This window comes from Ranitomeya variabilis, chromosome 3, assembly GCF_051348905.1.
Source record: "Ranitomeya variabilis isolate aRanVar5 chromosome 3, aRanVar5.hap1, whole genome shotgun sequence".
Lineage (NCBI taxonomy): Eukaryota > Metazoa > Chordata > Amphibia > Anura > Dendrobatidae > Ranitomeya > Ranitomeya variabilis.
Genome location: NC_135234.1, coordinates 693,030,255 through 693,049,687, shown reverse-complemented (window position 1 = coordinate 693,049,687; position 19,433 = coordinate 693,030,255). Strand labels below are relative to the sequence as shown.

The 19,433-nt window shown below is 44.0% G+C and overlaps 1 protein-coding gene across 4 annotated transcripts in view; it reads left to right on the top strand.

Annotated features, from left to right (window-relative positions):
• LOC143817060 (serine/threonine-protein kinase Nek3-like) overlaps nt 1–19,433 on the top strand; it is an 852,762-nt gene that overhangs the window by 4,458 nt on the left and 828,871 nt on the right. Inside the window, exons 3-10 of one of the 4 annotated variants that reach the window (XM_077298143.1) lie at nt 137–575; nt 2,111–2,183; nt 6,818–7,467; nt 8,092–8,335; nt 8,517–8,687; nt 10,724–10,784; nt 12,929–13,175; nt 15,700–18,956. In XM_077298143.1, the coding sequence (XP_077154258.1) occupies nt 2,121–2,183; nt 6,818–7,467; nt 8,092–8,335; nt 8,517–8,687; nt 10,724–10,784; nt 12,929–13,175; nt 15,700–15,955 (1,692 nt within the window). In that variant the 5' untranslated portion in view covers nt 137–575; nt 2,111–2,120 and the 3' untranslated portion in view covers nt 15,956–18,956. Of the gene's footprint in view, nt 1–136; nt 576–2,110; nt 2,184–6,817; nt 7,468–8,091; nt 8,336–8,516; nt 8,688–10,723; nt 10,785–12,928; nt 13,176–15,699; nt 18,957–19,433 lie in introns of those variants that run through there. The other 3 variants (XM_077298141.1, XM_077298140.1, XM_077298145.1) reach the window with 3 other exon arrangements.

Below are 19,433 nucleotides of genomic sequence, written 5' to 3'. Positions count from 1 at the left end.
TTATTTTTTTTTCCTAGTATGGTAAAACAGTGGTGTCATTCAAAAGTACAATCTGTCCCACAAAAAACAAGCTCCAATTCGAATGTTACACTTTATTTATTTAATTTTTCTGTTTTGGTGCTTTTTTTTATATCAGCGCCACTCGCAGTATTTGAAGGAAGGAGGAGTACAACCCCAAGAACACTGTCCCAACTGTGAAGCATAGTGGGGGAAACCTCATACTTTATGCAAAGCAAAGGGGACAGGATGACTGCACCGTATCGAAGGGAGGATGGATGGAGTCATGTATCAAGAGATCTTGGCAAACCACCTCCTTCCATCAGTAAGAGCGCTGAAGATGGGTTTCGGCTGGTTCTTCCAGCATGATAATGACCTGAAACACACACACAGCTAGTGCAACTAAGGAGTGGCTGTGTAAGAAGCATTCCAGGTCCTGCAGTGGCCTAGTCAGTGTCCAGACCTGAACCTAAAAAAAATCTTTGGAGGAAGTGCAAACTGTTACCCAGCGACAGCCTGGAACCCTGAAAGATCTGGAGAAGATCTGTATGGAGGAGTGGGCCAAAATCCCTGCAGCAGTAAAGATTTCTATACCAAATATTAAGTTGTGTTTCTATTTATCAAATAGTTAATTTGCATTTTATTGCATGAAATATGTAATCATATAATGTGATTTTCTGTTTTTTTTTTTTTTTTTAATTTTTAGATTCTCTTAAATGAAGTGCTCTGGGTGTGGCAGCACTTAAAGGGAATCTGTCAGCAGGTTTTTGCTACCTTATCTGAGAGCAGCCTGGTGTAGACAAAAAGAAGCTGAATCCAATGATGTCACATAGAATGGTTGTACCCAGTAATCTTAGGGTATGTGTCCACTTTCAGGATGGCCGGCGGTTTGGACGCAACGGCAAACTTGCTCCGCCCCCTTCTGGAGACGCGATGATGCTGGATGTGTTCATTGCACACATCCGGGATCATCGCACCCCACACATAGGGCCCTGTGATTTACCGCGCAGCGGCGCCGCAAGGTAAACTGACATGCTGCGATCTAAAAAGACGCGTGTCCGTAATCGCAGGGCCGCCGGGTGCGTGTTACCACGCATAGTGGAGACGGGATTTCATAAAATCCCCTCCACTATGCTGTAACATCTGGACGCTGTGGATTGAACGCTGCGGCTCCACGCAGTGTTCAATCCGCTTCTATTTCGGATGTAAAAGGGCACGTGGACACATACCCTTACAGTTTTTAGCTTTAGTAATGAAGCAGAGTTGAAAAGCTCACCTCACCCACAGGAGGCTCTGTATGTAAGTAGTCTGTAGACAGTGAGCTGCCTGTCACAGGAGGGGCCGTGTCAGACCAGGGGCAGGTGACCATCTAGTCACAGCAATGATGAGCTACTGGTGCTAAAACAATCACTCTAGGCAAACAAAGCCTCAGCTTGATAAGAGGCATCGCTGAAATCTGTATTTTTAACCCCTACGTCATGCTGTCTTCAGATGACATAGCAAACACCTGCTGGTAGATTCCCTTTAAGGAGTTAGTGTCCTAAGTGTGTTTCAGACCCTGATTCCAGCAATGTGCCTCTCACCAGGCTGCTCTCTGCAGTTTTTTGTTAAAATCATTGTTTTCTCTGTTGCAGAGCTGTTCTCTAAATGCTGAGCTCTGTATAATAACACCCACACCACTAACTGATTTCTGCCTATGCACTGTGTACACAAAAAGCTGCCAATCAGTGGGCGAGGTTATACAGAGGTCATGACTATTGGGAACTACATGGCAACAGGATTACTAGTTATCTATTTTTAATATCCTGTTAAGTGATTATCAAAACCACAGCAAGCAGCACACTAAATAACACATGACTGGAATCAAGGGCTCGATCTCTGCATAATGCTGCTTCCAGATTCGATGCCAAAAATCTGGTGACCACTTCCCTTTTCAAGATTAGGCCTGAGCCCGTTGGGGTGTATTCAGATGTTGCCATTGAGGAACAGTTTGATAAGTGACTGCTAGGCGCCTCCCCACCCGTCCTCTCCTGGTTTGCGCAGGCGATAAATACAAGTTACTTTAATGTGTTTTTTCTCCAATAGTCTGAGACTTGTTTTTGTTAACTCAAAGGTCCCCATTAATGGAAAGGTCCAACAGGCATCTACAGAAGAAATCTGAGCAAATTAGGCCCTGGAAGAAAATGGTAAGGATGTCCTCTCTTGTGTATGTTCCTGGTCAGGTCTGCATTAAAAGGTCCCCCTAATGTATGTCCCGTGCACATAGAGGACGGCAGCCGGTACTAATAGTCGTAGCACAGCCTCTGGGAAGAGGTGCCATGTCCGGTGGTAGGATGCAGTGTCAAGAATTGGTAAAGGATTATTACTTTTTAGCCATTATCCTTTCCAAATCTAGGATGGGAACAAACCCCCCCCCCCCCCCCCCCCCCCCCCCACTGTAAGTTCAGTAATAGTACATATAAATAACACTGGGTACTTGGTACCTTGTCTGCAGGATGCGTTTTTTTCCCCATAGACTAACACCGACGCAGTGCCACACGTTGCAACCGTCGTGTGACGGTTGCGTCGTGTTTTGGCGCAGCGCCGCCACAAAAAAACGTTACATGTAACTTTTTTTGTGCGTCGGGACCGCCATTTTCGACCGCGAATGCGCGGCCAAAACTTCGCCCCCTCCTCCCCGCACCTTACAATGAAGCAGCGGAAGCGTCTTAAAGGGAAGGTGCCACCAGTTTTCTTGTAGTTTGTTTTTTGTGAAATTAAGCTTAAAATCGTAAATAAAATGTATTAATGCAATGTTTGCACTGTTTGCAAACATTTCTATATGAAAAATATTATATATTTTCTTACAAATATATATTGACCACTAGGGGGAGCATTTTCCGTTTTAGACCTCAAGCAGCTATAGTAAGACTTACCAGCTTTACTGTTAGCTGTAAAATCTGGGCAGTAACTGCTGACATCAGCATTTCCCTCCCCTTTTGGGTGGTCTAATATCCCTGGGGCAGAATGAAGAGCAGCATCACAGGGCAATCACCAGCAGTTCCTGCATCAGAAGCACAGTTAGTTTATGTGGTGTGTATGGAGCAGCATTGTCTGTGCAGAGCTGTCTGTGACTCATCCCTCAGTAAGATAAGCAGGAGCTCCAGGTCTGCAGTGAATGGCCAGGCATTGTGGAGGGAGGGGAGAGATACATTGTATGGCAGAGAGAGGTGTCAGGTGTCACCTCTCTCTGCAGGCTGGGAATGGAGCTCCTGTGATAGAGAGTAAGTGGAGCTGGGCAGAGAGCACTGGGCTATAATAAAATGGCTGCTAGTCACACCTACAGCAGTGAGTTGTGCAGCCCACAGAGGCGTGCCCAGCTCACTGCTAACACCTCTCAATGTTAAAGATAGGGTCCTCGCCGGTCTATTATCTCCTATGTCCATGGGGTGCTGTAAAATGACACTGTTAGTGCCCTGCTACTGCTGCAAAACCAAGATGTCAGCCCCCAGTTCCTTCTTTAAACACATATAACACACGAAATCTGTTTCACATGCATTTAAAACTTGCTTATAGCAGCATGTTATGCTACATTACAGTGATTTATTAATAATCTACAAACGCGGTACCTTACCTTTAAGACTGCTTCCGCTGCCAATGTCGGGCATTTTCTTCACAGTGTCGGTACGTCGGGCCGACGCAGCGTGACGGCCCCGTGCCGACGCTAGTGTGAAAGTAGAATTAGTGACCGCCAATACGTCTTTTTACTGACCGGAGATATGAGCCTCCCCATACAGGTGACAATCCAGCAGCTGTCGGCTGTACACTATAGCTGACAACTTTCTGTATCAGCCATGATCAGTGGTGACAGCAATTATGGCCGTTTAACCCCTTAAATGCTGCTGTCAATGACTACGACATCTAGATGGTTAACGGTAGTGTTAGGGGCTCCCTCTTTAACCCCATCGGCACCCTGAGATATTTTTTGTGTGGTCCTGAAGATTGCGATGGCCAAGAAACAGCCTCAGTCTTCCAGCTATAGCGGCCTCTTCAGAAATGATCATTTAGTTGGTGGTAAAAAAAAAAAAAGAAACTTTTTCATCCCTGTCATGTCACTTTGCGTCAATTTCTGAAAAGCACCTGAAGGGTTAATGAAGTACCCGAAACAATTTTGAATATGTCGAGGGGTGTGGATTTTAAAATGGGATCCATTATAGGGATATATATATTCGTATATAAAATTTTTTTTTTATATATATATTTTTTTTTTTTTTTTTATTATAAGCAGACTAAAACCCCCCCCCCCTCTCTTAATTTTGCCACGAAAAACTGGGAAAACTTAATGACTCGAGTATAAGCCTAGGGTGGTAAATGCAGCAGCTACCGGTAAATGTCAAAAATAAAAATAGATACCAATAAAAGTAAAATGAATTGAGGTATCGGTTGTATCTCTCCCTCTCCCGTCCGGGGCCTCCCATCTTCATATGATGACGTCCTCTTCTGGTTTTCACGCTCCGGCGCAGGCGTACTTTGTCTGCCCTGTTGAGGGCAGAGCAAAGTACTGCAGTGCGCAGGCGCTGGGCCTCTCTGACCTTTCCCGGCGCCTGCGCACTGCAGTACTTTGCTCTGCCCTCAACATGGCAGACAAAGTACGCCTGCGCCGGAGCAGGAAGACAAGAAGAGGACGTCATCGTATGAAGATTAGAGGGACCGCCCCTGGGTGAGTATAATATAACCTCTTTCTCATCTTTCAGGATACATTGGGGGCTTGAATGCTGTAGATAAGCCCCTGATGCTGGTGGGCTTAGCTCATTGTCGATTTTTCAGGGTGACAGGCTCCCTTTAATGTTTTTGTGTGTGATATGACTATCTGGATTAAAGGGATAATCATTCAAAGTTCTACAATTGCATTTTTATTTTTTTTATATACTCTTTTTTTTTTTTTTTTTTTTTTTTTTTTATCAAATTTCTGACATTTTATAAATAAATGCAAAACATATCAACCTAAATTTGCTATGATCATTAAGTATAATTTGTCACAAAAGTCTTAATCACTGGAATATGTTGAAGCGTTCCGGAGCTATTACCACATAGTGTCACTGGCCAGATTTTTTTTTTTTTAAACAAAGGCCCGGTCGCTAAAGGGTTAAAGAATTTTTTTAATGAAAGCCATCCCACCGCGACAAGGTGTACACTTATCGGGACGGTCCTATACTAATATTATTCTTACCATGTGTCAATAACTAACTCAATGTGAGTACGGGCAGAGCAGGACCAAAGCCTGACTGTGGACACCCAGCGATGGGAAGCTATAGAAGTGCCATGCCCAGTTCAAAGAAACGTTATAATAGATGAATGTGGATAAAATCCGCGCTGCTGCGACAAATGATGGATCCAGATAATAGTTATAAGATGTTCGGGTGGTTTATTCAACACGTTTCGAAGCTCATGGCTTCTTCTTCAGGAAGTTTCCACAGAAAGATATATCTTTCTGTGGAAGATCTTATAACTATATCTGGATCCATCATTTGTTGCAGCAGCGCGGATTTTATCCACATTCATCTATTATAACGGTTCTAAGAGGTCGCAGTGCCGACCTGTGGATCTGCAGCAGCTGACAACTACACGCTTTTACTTTGTACCACCAAGTGAGCAGTTCTCTCATAATTGATTGGAAACAATTCTGGGGATAAGGCCCTATTTGCGCTCTTTTTTGTCTCCTACCTTTCTATACTAGCAGTTCAAAGAAAGGGAGGCCATGCCCACGTTTGTGCTGAGCGTAAGACCCTAGAAAAAAGCAGAGCTTAAGTTGGTAAGCATGTAACGTATAGGAGTGTGTTCACACTGCCCATTAAACAAACAAAACCTAAGATGATAAACGCTGTGTGTGTTTTACAAAAAAAAAAAAAAGTTTCTATATTGGGTTGTGTGTTTAATGGCCTGTGTGAACGTGCTCCTACACATTGCATGCATACCAGTTTATACTCGGTCATTTTTCATTGTTTGAGAATCTTTATGTACAAAGTACAATCTCTGCTGTATGTGGCTAAATATCAGTCCAGGACCCTCCCTCTCTGGGTGGAGCGCTGAGTTTCCACCACTGCTCATGAGGTTTGATGTCACGTCCTCAGCACTGCTGCTATACAGGGGCTGATCGGCGTGTTCCACCCACTTGGCCAGAGTTCGGAGATGGCTAATTTGGCTCAAACGCTGTGAGCACTGCAGACATCGGGGGCGGCAGCACAGAATCTGCAGGACTCTGAATGATTAAATAAAATAGTTTTGTGTGTTTGGTTTTTTTTGGGGGGTGTTTCTTTAAAAAAAACAAAAAAAAACCCTTTAGCTGTGGGGTCAGGTGTTTAACAAAACCCTTTTTAAATCACAAGCGTCAAAGAATTGGTACAGAAAATAATCTAATTTAGGCCAGTGACGTGACAATACTTCTACATAAATCCACATTGCCAGGCCGAGCACAAGGCAGGGGGAGGTGAACAGTACTGAATGGCTCCTGACCTACTGCGCAAACCCAGGAGCAGACTGCGGAGATGTGGCCAGAACTAGGACCTAACAACATGTCCACTCCAGCATGTGTGCACTCCCAAAATCCCGATAGGTAGCCGTAGAAATATACTTTGCACCACTGAAAATATCAGCATGCACTCCAAGAATGCACCTTTGGCCGATACCCTTGGCATGGGTAGCCACTGGTTCCATGAATGGTCCTAGCAGATGAACCTGCATTAATCAGAGGTTTTGTGGTGTAATAAACCTGCTGCTTTTGTTGGATGCATTGATGCAGACATATTGGAGAATATTCATTAAAGTATTCTTTCTTTTTAAGGCTGAACCAGTAAATAAAGAAAATATTCAACCAGCTGTTAATAAGAGTGGTAAATCTGTGACCCTAACTCAGTCCTACCTGAAAACCAAGCAAATAAAAGATGAGCGGGCAAAACTGGTACCTACAAAAGATGAACCAAAACCAGCGGTTAAGCCTGTCCTTGGCACCTATAAGGGGAAAATTGTGCAGTCTAAAATTAATTCCTTTCGGAAAAACTCTGAAAACAAAAACCTGACTGAGCCAAATAAACCTATGCCCAAGAGTCACGGAAACAGGCCACAATCTTCTGCATCTGTGCCTAAGACCTTGGTAAGGCCTGCTGTCAATGACGTGAAACCAAAGCGGCCTGCAATCCCACCAGTCTCATCACAGATAAGACCATCCACTACTGTGACCAAGAACAAGTCTGAACCAGTGAGTGTGCGGAGAACCACACAAGTTCTGACACAACAGAGGCCAATGCAACAGAAGGCGCAACCACTAAAACCTCCAATGAAAACTGAAGCCAAGAAGAGTAACCCAGTGATGCCGAATAAATCATCTTCTGCTCCTGTGGAAACCCTACCTGAGCCTCAGGAGAACAAGCCCGCTCCGCCCCTGCGAACAGCCAGCAAATTTCCAAAACCCAGAGAGACGGCTGCAGAACGGAAGTAAGTGACAAATGGGTGTATTCCTTATGATCACATGCTGTATTAGCTGTACTCACTTCACAAAAAAGGTGGGTTTTTTGGGGTCTCTGGACCAAATTTTCAGATTAAACTAGTGCCAAAGGCCACATTTAAACTATTTAAGGAGGACCTTCCATTAGTTTTAGCATGTTAAACTGGCCACATCGCTCTCTTATATAGATATATATAGAGTTCGTTCCCACATCTTGTTACTGGGGGCGTGTAGTTCTTCCCCAGAATGAGGTAGACCTATCATAATCGGGCATCAACATACGGGGGACAAAGCCAACATCACCTGCATGTGGAGGGAGCTCTGCTTTTGAGCCCACATAAACCCCATAATCACATATTTGTATGTGAATGGGTTACACAGGTTGTCCACTACTGGACAATCCCTTCTTAATAGTCCCAAGGTCCATCATAAAAATAAGAAAATCCTATACTTTCTTCATAGGGCGGTGCTGTGGTTACGTGGCATTGTCACATGACCACCAGCCTTTACTGTTGCCTCAGTGGCATGGCTGATGTAGTTTTGTTATTCATCAGGGCTTCTGTAAGGATTGCTGTTCATGTTAGTCCATGGTTTTCTTGTTGTGTTTTGCATAGGGAACGTCTGGCAGAATGGAGACAGTCTAAAGGAAAAGTAGTAAAAAGGCCCCCAATGGCTGTAGTCCTACCTTCTACGTGCAGCGTGCATAAAGAAAAGCCAGAGACAAAAACTGAGGTGGAGGAGCCAAAAGAAGAAACTCGCCAGCTGTACTGGGCCACCATGGCAGAAGAGGATGAGCAGGAGCTATTCACTCTGAAGCTTCACCAGATTTTTGGAGGCTGCCAGAAGCTGATAGATGAGGTAACTGATGTCCTGCGTGTTTCATATCTTCATGAATGAGTTGAACATATCTTACTATTATGTAACCAGCTTTTTACTAAAATACTATTGAAATCAATGGCGCCAATAGGAAAACTATAGTGCAACCACAGGCCCGACTGGCCTTCATACAACATGTGTTTCTAATTGTTCATAAAAATAGGGTTATCCAAGGGAAGAAGTTCTCTCGATACTTGAGAAACAAGTCCAAAATCTTCCAGAAGCCAAGCAGCTTTCCGGATATTGGGAATGTCTTGCACGTCTTGAGAAACGGGATGGTGCGCTCTATAAAGTGATTGCGGTGTGTGAGGAGGCCGTGTCTGCTGGTGCTCAGGTAAGTGACGCACTCGGGGCTCTGTTCACATTTGCACTTTAGTTTTTAATGAAGTCTGAAGCCCTCAATGTGTTGGTAAACAATCGGGTAATATTGGAGGCCAAGTTTCAACCTTTGTTTTCCTGGAAGATCTGATGTGAACATCAAGTAACCATTTAATGTTATGGTCCTTGAACATGCACCATGCCATGCAAAGGTCTGAGCCAACTTTCTGAGTTATTTTGTCCTACTAACTATGTGGCTGTTGGGGTGCTGTTAGTGGGAGAATGCTGCTGGATATAACTAGATGCCGTGGTTACCACTATCATAGCCAATCTCCCCTGTGTAGATGGTGGAAAAGTTTACTGATAGTGTGGCAAAAGGGGCTGTCACTAACTTTTTGTACCAAAGCAAGCAAACTAGCAACGGTTATAAACTCACGGTATATTAACTAGTTGGCCTCTGATGCGTCTTCAGACTGTCTATTCGAAGTCTGATTGCTTTAGTAAATCTGTCAATTAATTGACTTGAACATTGCAGCCAGTCTGCAACCACTGATGTGCTTCAGTGCGGTAATGGGCTACGTTCCCACAATGAGCTTTTAGTGCGTTTATTTATTTTTAGTTTTTTTCCCTGCATCAAAGCGCAGCATCTTACAGTTCCAGCAAAGTGAATGGGACTTAAACAAAGCACAGTGGGCAGGAGATTTCTATAACGCTGCGTAAACTAGCCCTGCAGTGCGTGTTTCAAATCCACAGGATGTCAATTTATCATGCAGGTACACTGAGTTTTTCTGTGTATTACTTATTAATAATAATATTTTCCCCAGTAGACTTCTATTAGATGTGGAAAATCCGCAGCCAAAAAACCGCCCCAGAAACCATGTAATCCACACTGAAGTATAGCAAGAAAATTGTGAAAGCAAAAAAACTAGGACGTATGGAAAAACAAAGCTGCTTTGTTTTAAAGCATGACACAAGAAAAAAATGGAGCGTCAAAAACATGATCAAAATGCATGTTAATAAAAATTCACAGAATCACAATGGAAAAAAACATAAGTAACCTAATTTAAATAATGGGTGCTGAAATTCTGCTACATCAAATGCTCATCATGGGAACGTAGCCAGTTTCCCGCACCGCTCCAGTCCTCTTTGCAATCATGTGACTGCAATGTCTGATTTGCCAGATCACACTGCGCTGTGAGCCGGATAACGCTTTTACAGTGCAAGCTACAGGAGTGTCAGAATAAGGCTCCATAGGCTTCCACTGTAAAAGAGGCTCCAGCTCAGAGCGCAGTGTGATCTGGAGAGCTGGAATTGCAGTCACGTGAGACGACCAGAGCGGAGCTGGATACTGGGAAAGACTGCGATCAGTGATTGGATTCATGTACTTGTATTGCTTTACATACAAACCTTTGGGAAGTGCTTCTTTAAAGAATAGCTGATCTGCAGTACCCAGCAGCGGCCGCCTCATAGTGAAGGGAGCCAGGGCTGTGTGTTTCCCTGACTCCAACTCCACAGCTCTACTGAGCATGTGCATAAAGTGCAGCAGAGATTCATCTCCACTAACAGCCAAGATCAGGAACAGAACAGACACTTAAAGGACATTTCATAACTTTCCCAAATTCTTATGAAAACATTTACAGCACATCCTGCATTGTACTACTGTACCCAATGTATTCTATATTTTAGGAGTTGGTCCATATTATACCGACTCCAACTCTGACTCCACCAAAATGGACTCTGACTCCACAGCCGTGAATGAAGCTAAGCTGTTCTTCTCCATTCAGTGTATACATCTGCCTGCAGCAGTTAACAGCTGATTAGTGGGGTGTTGGACCCCCACCACTGTTATGGTCCAAAAATACATTCTGTTTTGTTTTACACTTGGTTCAGTACATATTCAGTTAAATTTGTGGTGTATTAAGGACTATCGTATCAAGAAGCCATTTTCAGCTGCGGGTCTCCCGTCTTGTTTTATTGAGCACACTATGATTTTGTGCAATGATCTGTGATCTTAACTGCGTTGCATAATATATAAAATGTTTCTATCTTTAGCCCCTTGAAGAACTTAGAGCCATCCTTGCTAATGCCTTGGAGCAGCTGAAGCCTGACCCGGGTATGTCATTTCTGCCTTGTTTCAAGATAACCGTAATGGCAACAGTAAGGGGTGCACACTTTCTGTGAATGGCAATTTTTTGTGATATTTGCCTTTTGCTATTTAATTATGTTGCAATAGATATCTTATCAGGGAGGGGTGTGTGTGTGTGTGTGTGTGTGTGTGTGTATTTTTTTTCTTTTTCTTTTTTTTTCCTTTCTTTCTAGCTTTCCTGCTTCTCTCCACTTACACTTTGTGAACCACTATTTCCCTTCCCGCATCCAGAACAACTCATCCAGTCTGTGTGTGGGGGGCGGGGAGCTCAAGGCAATTTGTCAGGTTACACCTCCTACTATACTTTTTATGGATAAGGGGAACATAACAAGTGAAGGGAGGCATCGGCATATCCTGCGGACCTTTCTAACAAGTCTTTTTAGCACTCCCCAGGGGCTGGATTTACATCTGCACAGGATAACACTATAATGTCCTCCATGTGGTTGCTGTTTGACTACTAAGGAAGGCCGGGTTCACATGAGCGTTCAGGGACTTTGCAGGGGCTGCGTACGTCCTCTAAGCCCTGCCTGCCTACTTCTGCATATGTCTTTCATACCTATCTTTAACATTGGGTACGCAGGACATGCGGATGTGTTATGACGCGCCTGCTGTCTGCACAAAATGCAACTTGTTGCGTTCCCGTGCAGTCGGCAGGCACGTCAAAACAACGCATCCGCATTTCCTGCATACCCAATGTTAAAGATAGGTATGCAAGACGCATGCAGAAGTATGCGGGGCTTAGCAGAGGATGTACGCTGCCCTCCGAAAAGCCCCTGAACGCTAATGTGAACTTAGAGGGACTCCTTGTCTTCGTTAGGCCATCTGCTGTCTGTGTATGGCAGAAATCATAGAATGATAGTTGGAAGGGACCTCCTGGGTCATCTGGTCCAACCCCCTGCTCAAAGCAGGGTTCACTAAATCATCCCAGATAGATGTCTGTCCAGCCTCTGTTTGAAGACTTCCATGGAAGGAGAACTCGCCACCTCTTGTGGCAGCCTGTTCCTCTCATTGATCACCCTCACTGTCAGAAAGTTTTTGTTTTTCTAATATCTAACCTGTCTCCTCCCATTCAGTTTCATCCCATTGCTTCTAGTCTTTCCTTGTGCAAATGAGAATAAAGATGATCCTTCTACAATGTGACAGCCCTTGAGATATTTGTATACTGCTATTGTCTCCTCTCAGTCTTTTTTGCAAGCCAAACATTCCCAGATCCTGTAACCTTTCCTCATAGGACATGGTTTGCAGATCGGTCACCATTCTAGTCGCTCTTCTCTGAACTTGCTCCAGTTTGTTCATGTCGTGGTTTTTTTTTTTTGTTTTTTTTTTAAATGTGGTGCCTAAAACTGGACACAGTATTCCAGATGAGGCCTGACCAAAGAAGTAGAGGGCAATAATGACTTCATGTGATCTAGACTGTATGTCGGCGCTGATGACCCTTCATTTCACGGTGCCCCCTCGAGACTTCCCGTTTGAGAATCCCCAGTGCATGCTGAAATCATCGAGATGTAATCGGGGGCCAGGGCTGCTTTTCCCCACCCTTTTATTTACCTGAAATTAAGCATCTTCAGTGACGTCAATTTCTGAGGCTGGGCTAGTCCCTGCTCTGCTGAAATGTGTGTAGTGTTGGAGTAGAGGGAAATGTAGGGAATGTTTAATTAAAGCATATTAGAGAGGTGATAAGATTAGATTAACTGGACATTTAGGATTAAAATCGGCTTTGGTTATTTGGACTATCCCTTTAAGGGCTTGTTCGCATGTTGTCATTGAGCAGGTTATAATATAGGCTTCAGGTTTATTATCTGACATTTCAAGCTATGATTGATTAGATTAAGGTTTGGTATATTTACACACTCAATCCTGATATAATGGAGTCAATGAATTTTAGGCATCCAGCCTTCAGTATATATGGAAAGCTTGTCACGTCAGGCTGTGCATATTTGGCTATGGTCCCCGATTACTCATTGCTAAACTTGTGCCCTTTACTAATAAACACTTCTAGTGTATACGTAATTTAGTCTCACCCATGATCTGCTTGTACTACTGCTATAATTAAGAAAAATAAAGGCGTCTGCTGTACAATTAAACACGTGAAAATCTTCTACTGGTTATAGAGGAAAGTGTGAAAAAAGAAAATGAGGAGGATCTGAAAACTGAGGAGTTAAAGACTGAAGTGAAGGATGAGACTGTAGAAATGGCCATTAAGGGGAAGAGGAGAGGTAAAGCCAGAGCCTTAAAAAATGAGCCACAAAGCCTGTGCACCCCCGACAGGCCGCCTGTGTCAGAGGCTGCATCGGAGAATAGAGCTGCTGCATCATCAGTCATCAGATACAGTGTCTGTACAACGCCACACTTAGAAAAGTAAGGGCTGCATGTTTTCTAGAATGTTTATATACAGTATGTGTTAAACTGCAAAATATTTATCCATCGGGACAGCCCCATCTTTGTGCCCTCTGAGGGGGTATATGGCCAATATAGTGGGGGGTCCTACAACTTGGGACTCAATCTTATATACACTGCTCAAAAAAAATAAAGGGAACACTTAAACAACAGAATATAACTCCAAGTAAATCAAATTTCTGTGAAATCAAACTGTCCACTTAGGAAGCAACACTGTTTGACAATCAACTTCACATGCTGTTGTGCAAATGAAATGGACAACAGATGGAAATTATTGGCAATTATCAAGACACTCTCAATAAAGGAGTGGTTCTGCAGGTGGGGACCACAGATCACATCTCAGTACCAATGCTTTCTTGCTGTTTTGGTCACTTTTGAATGTTGGTTGTGATTTCACACTAGTGGTAGCATGAGACGGACTCTACAACCCACACAAGTGGCTCAGGTAGTGCAGCTCATCCAGGATGGCACATCAATGTGCGAGCTGTGGCAAGAAGGTTTGCGGTGTCTGTCAGCGCAGTGTCCAGAGGCTGGAAGCGCTACCAGGAGACAGGCCAGTACACCAGGCGACGTGGAGGGGGGCCGTAGGACAACCCAGCAGCAGGACCGCTACCTCCGCCTCTGTGCAAGGAGGAACAGTACCAGAGCCCTGCAAAATGACCTCCAGCAGGTCACAAATGTGCATGTGTCTGCACAAACGGTTAGAAACCGACATCCACAGATGGGGGTTGTGCTCACAGCCTAACACCGTGCAGGACGCTTGGCATTTGCCACAGAACACCATGATTGGCAAATTCGCCACTGGCACCCTGTGCTCTTCACAGATGAAAGCAGGTTCACACTGAGCACATGTGACAGATGTGACAGTCTGGAGACGCTGTCGAGGGCAATCTGCCTGCAACATCCTTCACCATGACCGGTTTGGCAGTGGGTCAGTAATGGTGTGGGGTGGCATTTCTTCGGAGGACCGCACAGCCCTCCATGTGCTCGCCTGAGGTAGCCTGACTGCGATTAGGTACCGAGATGAGATCCTCAGACCACTTGTGAGACCATATGCTGGTGCTTTTGGCCCTGGGTTCCTCCTAATGCAGGACAATGCCAGACCTCATGTGGCTGGAGTGTGTCAGCAGTTCCTGCAAGAAGAAGGCATTGAAGCTATGGACTGGCCCGCCCGTTCCCCAGACCTGAATTCGACTGAACATATCTGGGACATCATGACTCGCACCATCCACCAACATCACATTGCACCACCGACTGTCCTGGAGTTGACAGATGCTTTAGTCCAGGTCTGGGAGGAGATTCCTCAGGAGACCATCTGCCGCCTCATCAGGAGCATGTCCAGGCGTTGTAGGGAGGTCATACAGGCACCTGGAGGCCACACACACACACTACTGAGAATCATTTCCTTGTCTTGGGTCATTTCCACTGAAGTTGGATCAGCCTGTCACTTCATTTTCCACTTTGATTTTGAGCATCATTCCGATTCTAGACCTCCACTGGATATTAGTTGTGATTTAGGTTGATCATTTCTAGGTTTTATTGTTCTCAACACATTCCACTATGTAATGAATAAAGATTTACAATTGGAATATAATTTTTATTTTATTTTTTTTGAGCAGTGTATATACGCAATGAGCCACTAATAAATGTCCGCCCTCTCTCTAAATGTCCATGTGTTACATTGGAATGGCCACCTTGTATTGTAACAATGCATTTCACCGCCTGCTGGGGAAAGGTTTAGCTGCTCCCAACAAAGCCTTCTGCTTCCAGGCATCTCGAGTAGAGATGAACTCTGGTTTCATGCATGTCGTGCCTGTCACACGGCCGCGACACATGCAGGTGATCGGCCGGAGTAATCCTGGAAGCCGGGTTCCCTCTGCAGCTTATTTGCCATCCCAAGGCTCCATGTTCTGTCTTGTAAAAAGTTGGCCATGTCTTCTTTTTTTACATCCATTAGCTACTATCCACAGGTATCGGTCATGTGTTCCCACACTTAGAAGGAAGTCTTACTAAAATTTAGGAATGATTGCAGACGAGATGGCACAACACTTCATTTATTCAGATTGTGTTTTGTTTTGTTTTTTTGTGGTTTTTTTTTTATGGTAAAAGCTGCATAAAACATGACGAAGGGCATCTGGTGCTTGTGTAGTTTGTCCACCCCTGATGAGTTGTGTTGTGAGCATCTAACACCCATGGAGATAAATTTGGGTGACCGATTCTGGTCCATAGTTGCAGTACCTGTAAGTTAATTTCACAGTACAACTGCATACATTGGTATATGGATCTCGAAGACATGATGAGGCGGGTGTACTTGCATTGAAGATCCATGTTAAAATGACTGTATAATCTGAAGTACGGCAGCCTCACTGAAAGCCGCGATGCTCGTTCATTATTGCCACCATTTACACAACAGATTTTGGTTATATATTCTATCTCTCTATATTGCCAGCTTCTAATGCCTGACCGCTTATATTGTTTTGTCCAGAATGAAGAAACTACGGATGAATGAGGGAGATTCTGGCTACAAGAATTACAAATTTCTCACCCCTGTCAGACGCTCAAGCCGCCTGGAGCACAAATCTCACAGATTGCCAGACATATTGAAGGACCACGACCCCTGCATATCTGGAATTGAGCAATTGGGAGAACTAGAGGGCACAGAAGCCTGTGCCAATGCCTACATCTTCCGAAAAAACAGTGCCCTTAATGAAGTTATTCCCAAAAGTGCAACCAAAAAATGAACTTCTTCCTCAGACTGAGTTGCACTTCTTGATCCTGTCTCTATGGCTGAACTCTCATCTGCACAACACACTAATCCTTGTCTGTTTCCTGTGATGTCTGTACTACTGGAGATTCAGATTTCCTAATGGCCGTGAAGGAAACACTCTCAGTGCATATCGGCCCATTAATGGCTGCCCTCCACGTGCCACCGACCAGGGCATGTTTAGCCAGAAACTCACAAATGTACAGTTCCTCCTATAAGTTTATATTCCTATGACTGTGCATACTGGACTCGTGGGACACTTTGGACCAATTACCGCTTTATCTGTCGATCTCTTGCAGTTTGGATTTGGTTCTTGTACAGGAAAAGCAAGAGCTTGTAACTTGTCTCACCTGTGGTCTGCTGGCCTGTGCCCCAAACCTAGGACCTGAGACACCGGTGCATGATGCTGGTTATGGTAATAAATCCCCCAAGTCACCCGCTGCCCCTTAGGAACTGATTTAGCCAAAGCACAGTGTTGGTTATACTCCGAGTGTTCCTTTAAGAAAATGCTAAATACCAAGATTTGGTTTAAGCATTCATTAAAAAAAAATTCATTCACTGAACAAGAATTCCTGTAAACCTTTTACTCATTTGTATCTTTATTCTTCCCACCTGAAGTCTAAGGCTGTGTGCACACTGCATCTTTGAGACGCCAGCGCAACCAGAGTTTTCCCAACCAGATCAGCTAGAGGAAAACAGCAGCAGTTTTTCTGAAGTGGCTTCCACTGCGGTTATACGGTATTTCTTGTGGCAGCGTCTTACTTTATACCAGTGTTTCCCAGATTCCCGTCCTCACAGAACCCCACAGGTCGGGTTTTCAGGATTTCCATAGTGTTGCTCAGGTGAGAATTCCTGATGCCTTTATGAAGCTTCCATCACCTGTGCAATACCATGGAAATCGTGAAAACGTGACCTGTGGGGGGCGGTGAGGACTGGAGTTTGGGAAACGCTGGTGTAGAGTGAAAGACGCTGCCAAAAAAACCCGGCATCACCGCTCTCTACTGTCAAGAATGCGCATCCCACATCTGAATGCTTAGAATACATATACTTAGAATGAGCATGTCACCACTTCTTAACACTTCAAGGTTTCCGAACCCTAAAGCTGTAAAACGCCGAGGGAACATGTGCACAGCAATCTGCTTTTGACATTGCTGTGCATTATGTTTATTTTATGGGGTGTTAAGGTGGAAATCTCAAAAAAAGAGAGTGGTGGCAGTAATTGCGCCCCTGCCACTGACTGGCAGCCGCCGCGCTCTATGCACATAGCGGTGACTGAAAAAGGGCAGACAACGCCCCTGTGACTGAGGCTGCAGGGGGAATTAAGTTAACTTCTTACCTCTCGGTGCTGCATGGTGTGTGAACGTTATTATCTGCAGGTTAATAGTGTTATTTTACATGAGTGGGTGAGGTTTTCGATGCTGTATCTCTGCACCTGTTATGTATATTGGGTTTTTTTTTTTTTCTTAGGCCGAGTTCACACTTGCGTGTGGCAGCTCTGCGTATGGCTGCGTGGTTCCTCACTGGAGCTCTGCCTACTTCTGCATGCGTCCTGCGTACCTATCTTTAACACTGGGTACGCAGGGGCATGTGTTGGATGCGACGTTTTGATGTGTCCGCCAACCGCACGGGAAGGCAAAAAGTTGCGTTCCCGTGCGGTTGGTGGTCACGTCAAAACGTCGCATCTGCATAGAACGCATGTCTCTGCATACCCAATGTTTAAAGATGGGTACGCAGGACGCATGCAGAAGTAGGCAGAGCTTAAGGGAGGAACTACACAACCATACGCAGACCTGCCACACGCAAGTGTGAACTTGGCCTTAACACTGTCTTTTTTTTTTTTTTTTTTTGTCTGTCATGTCTTAAAAACTGAAAACTAAAATGACAGCTGCTCTTTATTTCCTAAATCAATAGTACAAATAAACTCGCTTTGTAATATATTTTTCTCTTTCTCTTTTCTTTTTTAAAATTCTCGATTCCCGGGTAAAATGTGTATTCAGTGAAGACAGATTGTGCCATTACTGAGACAGGAGGTTAGTTATCTTTATAAGAATGTGTGTAGAAGATGATGGAGAAGCGAAAGGCAAAGCTGCTCCCTCCTCTACACAGAATCTTATCAAGAAAACTGATCTGTCTCAGTAATGTCACAATCTGTCTTCACTGAATACACATTTTAACCGGGAATCGAATTTTACAAATGATCTATCAGTCCTGACGGAGAAAGAAGCCGATCTTTCTGGCGAGATATATTACAAAGCTGCTTCTTTTTATTGGTATTATTGATTTAGGAAATAAAAACTAAAGCTACGGCTGCTCTTTAAATAAAGCGGCTTTTGATTTTGACACTTCCTGGTATTTAGCGGTGATACAACTTTATTGATAGACATGTGGATTACACATGTTTTTGATAAATTTCCATCACGGTAACTAACCGCATGTGCATGGCTCTTTCATGCCGAAAAATCAGCTGAAAATACTTGTTGGCAGGAAAAACACTGCATAAATTTATTTTTATTTTTTTCCTCCACTCATCTAAATTTGTGAAAAATGCTGAAATAATTGACATACTGCAGATTTGAAGCAGTAAAAAAGGAGAGCAAAAACAGCTTGAGATTTCAGAATTCACTTTGCTGGTGCCATGAAACACTGAATTTTTTTTTTTTTTTGTGGTGGGGACAAACTAAAAAACATGGTCGCCTCTGGGTCTTGCTCACATATGCTACATCAGAAGCATGCCCTTGGTCAGCCACTGTTCGTTCCAATCTCAGCTCAAAATTACAAACTCTGACCAGTTATCGGTGTGATCACAGGCCCCGTTGTTACAGTCCCGTTTTTTGCACCGACTTGCAAATTGGTAGGAAATACTATAGATGACTTTGCATTGCTTATTGTAACCCTGTTGCGCCTTACATTGTGAAAAGTTCTGCTGTTTTACCTTTTGTATCATGGTTCATGTGTTTTTTATGTATAAATGTTGTTCTGTATAATATTGTGTTTAGACCATTATTGTAGACCTGAACCTTTTTGGCTATGTGCACACGATGCGGATTTAGTGCAGATCCGCAGCGGATTTTTTCCGCGCAGAAACGCTGCAGATCCACTCTGTGATTTACAGTACAATGTAAATTGGTGTGGGGAAGAAAAAAAGCTCGGCGGAAAAATCCGCACGGAAACGCTGCAGATTTAAAAGAAGTGCATGTCACTACTTTTGTGTGGATCTGCAGCGTTTCTGCACCCCTCCATTATAGAAATCCACAGTGGTAAAAACCGCAGAAAATCTGCACCTGCCAGGAGATGCGGATTTTGTGCAAAAAATTCTGCACCCCATTCTGCAACGTGTGCACATAGCCTTTTACTGGTTTATAGGCATCATCTATTTTAGCAGACCCCGGTGGAAAGATCCTAGGAACCACTAGCTGATCTGATAATGGGGCTTTCGGTTACTTGGAACCCCCTTC